At 38.6% G+C, this 6,000-nt stretch overlaps 1 protein-coding gene across 1 annotated transcript in view; it reads right to left on the bottom strand.

The window, feature by feature from the left end:
• Positions 1-685: 685 nt before the first annotated feature.
• BMPR1B (bone morphogenetic protein receptor type 1B) overlaps positions 686-6,000 on the bottom strand; it is a 44,665-nt gene continuing 39,350 nt past the window's right edge. Inside the window, exons 8-10 of the mRNA XM_090267952.1 lie at positions 5,695-5,870; positions 2,499-2,629; positions 686-1,043 (exon numbers count right to left, since the gene is read on the bottom strand). Coding sequence (XP_090124078.1) covers positions 918-1,043; positions 2,499-2,629; positions 5,695-5,870 — 433 coding nt within the window. The 3' untranslated portion in view covers positions 686-917. The remainder of the gene's footprint in view (positions 1,044-2,498; positions 2,630-5,694; positions 5,871-6,000) is intronic.

Here is a 6,000-nt window from a genome sequence, read left to right as displayed (position 1 = left end):
GCCAATTACCTCTTTTTTAAAGCGCGTGGTCTTCAACACAACTGAGGGCAATTTTATCTCATGTTGAACCTTTCACCAAGAGATCAAAAGCACGCATGGGTCAATTCTCTGCACGTTTTTCAAAAAAGGTTTTGTTTGTGTTTAATAAAAAGGAAGTGATTTGACCATGAAAGAAACACCCAACAGAATCAGAAATACAAAGTGGCTCTGAAAAACTTTGACACTACTTCTAATAGAATCACATAAAATCTTCATTTGTTCCATATCCTCTGAAGCTGCAAAAGGTCACCTGCGGGAATCCCAGAATGTGGTCCCAGACAGGTGGTATTTGTACCCAGGTGAATTCACATTGCTGCGGCCGCTCCCTATGTGGGGCTGGCCAAAGTGGTCTGAGGAGGCGGGGCAGGGGCTTTGCAGAGAGCTCCATTCTGCGTTCTCCAACTTCACAGACTGTCTTTTGGTTTGTAGAGTGCAACAAAGTTTTACCAATGAAAAAACTATTTTAATTTACTTTCCAGCAGAATTTCTGGCAAGAACTTTCATTGTTATTATTTAAACTATACTAGTATAAACCTTAAAACATCTAAATTATTTGATATATTTTGGCGAAATTAAAGCATCTTTTGGAAAAAAAAATAGGGGGGGGGGCAATCTCAAAATACAGGGCTTTCTTAGAAAGCAACAAGCATCACTTCTTGAACAAGTTACCCGAGCAGTTTCAACCTCCTACAGACACGACAAATCTGTGTTTCTGGGAACTTCTTTGTCCAGGCTGCTCCCTGAGAGGTGAGGCTGAACCCACTGGGAAGCAGGGCTGCGTTCAAGGCTTGTACTGTGGATGCTTCTGGAACAGTTTTTGCTTTGCCCGCAAAGAGAAGATCTGACTTTCTCCAGTGATGCCCCCCCAACCCATCAAATCAGAGTTTAATGTCCTGGGACTCCGACATTTTGGCAAGTGTTTTCTTAACACGCAGGGCTGTCAGTCTGGAGGCAGGATTGTGAGCCCAGCACTCTGCCATCAGTTTTCCCATCTGCCTGAGGCACTGCAGGGAGGGAAGGGAAATCGGAAGCAATGTTAGAGACATGGATTTATTATGTGCCGGGCTGGCCCACGACATTGATCTGACTTTTAGTTTTGAGTTTCTAAACTTTGAATACATTTTTAAAAGATACTTTTAAAACCATACAGACAAAACTTCATAAAAATTCTTTCTCCATGCAAATTTTAAGTGACTAAAACAGGTTTTCATGTCTTCCTTATGACAGGAGCAAGCGGGTGGTTTTGATTGAAAGAGTGCCTTTGAATTCGAAATTAAATAAATACAGAAGTACTCAGGGAGTCTGTATTCCACTCCACACTCTCAGATTGTTTTTAAAACTTGATAAGCTTAAATCTTTTATCTAATTCCGTACTATTCAAATAAACACGGTTATTCCTAAATCACAGCTGTCTGCTACAATAATAGCATCACACTGTCGCGTTTAACAAGATTAAGGACCTGTGCCGAATCTGGCTAAAACTTTCTCCTATGTCAATTATTGATCTTCCTGTTGAAAAGCACAATTTCACTTCATTAGAAATCCTCATAACCACCCCCAACTTAATGTAACCCTAGCACCTCATACAGCTTTCCGCATAGTTCATTGGAAAACAATGTATTTATTATTTAGCATTTCAGTAACTAGACACAAAACCAATGAACCAAAGGTTGTTTTTAAATGCTTTTAACACTAAAGAATTATTTTATAAACAGTGTGCTGCCCATGTGTTTGCACTGCCTCCAGCACATGCTTCAAACACATCCCTAAACGTTGCAGCCCGCCAGAGCATCCAGGATTTGGGTGAGTTTACACGCGAGAGGATGGACGGAGAGGATGTGGAGCAGATGAGTAAGGAAAGGCAAGGCCCACCCCATTCATTTCCTCCTTCTGAACAGCTTCTGAGCAGACCTGTTTTAGTTTCACTACTATATCCTTACAGCCTAGTTGCATGTGGATTTGCTGAAATCGTAGCTCTCCATCCTAATCTACAAAAATCCACAGCGCAGTCAGGCATCTCAACTAGGTCAACTCGAACCACTTCTGTGCATAGAAAAATGCATTCTTCAGATGCTTATCTCTTCTGTCATCAAAATGAGAGAATGTTGTACGTGGATTTGTCATGGAGAAAATTCATGATGCTTTGAAAACATACACACAGAGAGAAATATAGCCTTTATGCAAATGTCAGGACATCACAAATAAATGAAATGATGTTATCTGTTATGCTGGCTAAATGTTAACCCACTCAATATATTTTAGAAGTGGCAAAATAAAACTTAAAAAAAAAAGAAACACATAATTTACCATGATACATTTAAAGCCATGTAAATTATTGCACTGTGGCATCGTTACCATCACCATCAAAACAAAGAAAAAAGAAGAATTCCTGGAATGAATATTTGGAATTTTGGCAAAGGGAGGCAAGTTATATGACCTGTGGTTTCCTCGAGGCTTACCTCATCGCCACTCCACCGGCTGGGGAATGAGGGGCGCAGTTTCTTGATGCAGACAATCTCTCTCATGTCCTCAAAAGAGGGGTCACTGGGCACCAGATCATGATAGGGAAGCTGGTATTCTTCCACTACTCCTGAAAATATGGTTTTATTATTAGTTTTTTTTTCTGTGAAGTAGAAATAAAAGTCTAACATACAAGCTGTTCTCAAAATAAGTTACATCAGTACTAAAGCTCAGAAAAAGTTATATATCAGTACTAAAGACAAGTTCAGACTGAAAAACAGCAAGATAAACCTTGAAAAATATAAAGTACCCAAACGACACTTAATTTTTAAAATGAACAGAAAACCTAACGAAACATAATATTATAGGTCTTCGAGACTTTTTTCTAACTTTCCAAAGCTAAGTAAAACAAGCATCCCAAATTTATTTCCAATTTTAGAAAGGCTCTTGTGTGCCAAATTTTAAAAAATCTATATTAAATATCAATGCAAATTTGGCAGGCACATCCCAAACTCATACTGCATAACATGCGATTGTTTCTATTATGACAGTATGAGGCTATGAGTCATATAATAAATTTGGCAGTGTGGTCTACTTGAACCAAATGTCACATTTTTTTATTTTTCTGCTTAATCATAAGAATGCATTTTTGCACATTTAAAATCTGGAGACTTGTACACACCTAAAAACATTAATCATGATTTTTTAAGTGCAAAGACTATTTGACTTTTTTTTTTAAATTTTCTGTAGTTTTTCAAACTATCTAAAAGGAATACATTACTATTAGGGGAAAAATGTGTCTTGTTAAAGGAAAGGTTAAGAAACACAAATCTATGTCATCTTTAGGGAAATTGCACTTATTATAAAATCTATCTTATTTGTCGTAGCATGTAATTTCTACCTTTCTCCTCTTGTTCTTTAAAAAGCAGGCTACTTGTGGCTTCTTACCAGCCCTATCTGATTAACTCCTCACAATAATTACAAGAAGCCTCTGTCCTCATAGGATGCTGCTCTGAACAATCTTCTTGGAACCCCCTTATTCTCAATCCTAAATCATCTTTTATAGAAATGTCACTGCTTTTTACCTTAACAAGTGGGTTGGCAGATTATCTACTGTATCATTAAATTCACTGAGGATTTACTCTGACAGAATCTGGAGTCTGTATTATGCCCCTTAAAAAGTAAACTCAGACCTATATATATTTGTAAAGGACTCAGAGCATTCCAACCCACCACTTATTCTGTCCCCTGCTGAGACCGCAGAGCATAATTATTTATGTTATCTATGTTAATTTTGCCTTCCACTGTGTTTCATCTCTACATGAGGTAATAAAAGCACAAGGTCTAATATACAGGAGATGATCACTTCATTACAGTTCTTCCTTCCTTTCTAGTTCCCAAGAGAGCAGCTCTGGAATTGTCTGTAGGGCAAAGATGGTCTATCTTACTCATATTTTCTCAGCGCCTAATGTCGGTGCCATTGCCGGGCTGGACTTACATTTCAACACTGGGAGAGGTGTATATAGAACAACATACACAGGGTCAATCATATAAAATTATGAACTAATCAAGGTTTCCCTTTGAACTCTAGGCCTTAGCCATTTCTCTTTATCATCTCATTATGTTAGCAAAATGTCTATATTAGCTGCCATTTAATTACGTCCAAAACCTCAAAACTTTCTCTCTTTTCCTCCCAAAGATTGGAAGGCATATATCTGGATGTGTCTGTTTCACCCAAAATTACATGGTCTAGAAAGACTAGCCCAAAACTTCTAACATCTTCATTTTTAGAAAGTGTTGGAGAATAGAATTTTATGTGTTTTGCCTCTTTAAAAAAAGAAACTCATTTGTTGCAAGCCTACTATGTACCAAGGTAGGTATGCTCTATATCTTTTATGCTTAATTAAAGTACAGTCGACATACAATATTGTATTAGTTTCAGGTGTAACATAAGGATTCGACATTTATACTATATGAGAAGCTCAGAATTCCCACAATGGTTAGAAGGGACTGCATCACTGAAGACAACCTTTTTATGAAAGAATGAATGCCTTTTGATGAACTGTTCCTCCTTTATATGTAAATAGGATTCTAAATGTAAGTTAAGGTTCTGCTAACCAAAATGAAAATGTAAAATAACAGCTAACATGTATTGAGTACTACTTATGGGTCAGGCAGTTTTAATTCTCTTTATAATCATGAAAACCTCACAACCGCCTGAGGTAATACAACAGGACACCTCCTTAAGATGAGGAAACTGAAACAAAGAAACGTTTAGCAATGTGTCAAAGGTTCACCGGTAATGAATGGCGGTCTGAGAACAAGTGCCAGTACAGGTTACACGTAGGCCGCACGTTCAGAATCTTGGACAAGCTCAAGCGTTCACGAAGGGGAGTGTAACTGGCCCTCAGGAGGGAGAGCAGACCAAGCACAGCCATAAGTAAAACCATAAACAGGGCACTTGACACGAAAGAGCCTAAGACTCAGTTCCTCACCTGAAAGGTGCTGCAATCTACAAAAGAGACAAATTATGCAGCAGTAAGCAAAACACTACAAGTAATAACAACACCTCATAATATTTAAAGATGCCTTTTTATTCAGGTATTCTACCAGGGAAACCTCATGTTTGTAAAAAAATTACCATGACCAAGGATAATATTCTTATGCTTTAATTTCCTTTCAATAAAAAACTGATGTCTTTAAATTGCTTTATAAGGAAGTATTATATAAAGTTAAGAAGTAGGGGGGTTAAATAATGGACTTCCCACCCCATATTTTTGTCTCTTCATCTGAATAAGGGAAGCCAGAGGAAACGGGGCACTGGAGTTGGGGATGGGGCCCAGCAGATTGGTAAGAAGAAGCTGGAAGAGGTAGAGAAGGGGTTGACTTGATAAAGTAACTGCTGGAGGAAGGACTCAAGAAAGAATTGAGACAACACATAAAATAAAACAGGGTGATCTTTGAAAAGGCAAAGGAGGTTGACAATGTGTCTAGAAGAGATTCCTGAGTCATAGATAGAGGGAAGAAGGCAAGCCAAGATAATTCTATGATGTGAAATATCGTTTCCTGAGAGGACCGAGTTAACAGAAATAAAGAGAAAAATGAAAGAAACTTTCATTTTGTGGACAGGACTTTGATTTCGGATCAAAGGAAAAAAAGGATTTGTGGTAGCCCAACAGTACCGCTGTTACTTACCTCCTGATACACATCTCCTAGCCACCTCCCAAAGGATGAGCCCAAAACTGTACATGTCGGCCATGATATACGACTGGAAGTGATTTCTGTTCAGGGTCTCATCCAACACTTCCGGAGGCATATAGCGCTTGGTGCCAACTCGAGTGTTGGGTGGTATGTCCACTTCATTTGTATCGCTAAGGACAAAGTGAGCAGAGCGCTGTCAGTACGGAAGAGGGCCAACAGGTAACAAATCAAGGCAGTTCCTGAACCAGGGCTTTAGCGGAAGATGGGAAAGGATATCCCTTCAGGGAATACCATTTCCTT

This window comes from Furipterus horrens, unplaced genomic scaffold, assembly GCF_987537825.1.
Source record: "Furipterus horrens unplaced genomic scaffold, mFurHor1.1.pri manual_scaffold_2, whole genome shotgun sequence".
Lineage (NCBI taxonomy): Eukaryota > Metazoa > Chordata > Mammalia > Chiroptera > Furipteridae > Furipterus > Furipterus horrens.
The sequence above is the reverse complement of the archived record's forward strand: the minus strand, read 5'-3'. Positions and strand labels throughout refer to the sequence as shown.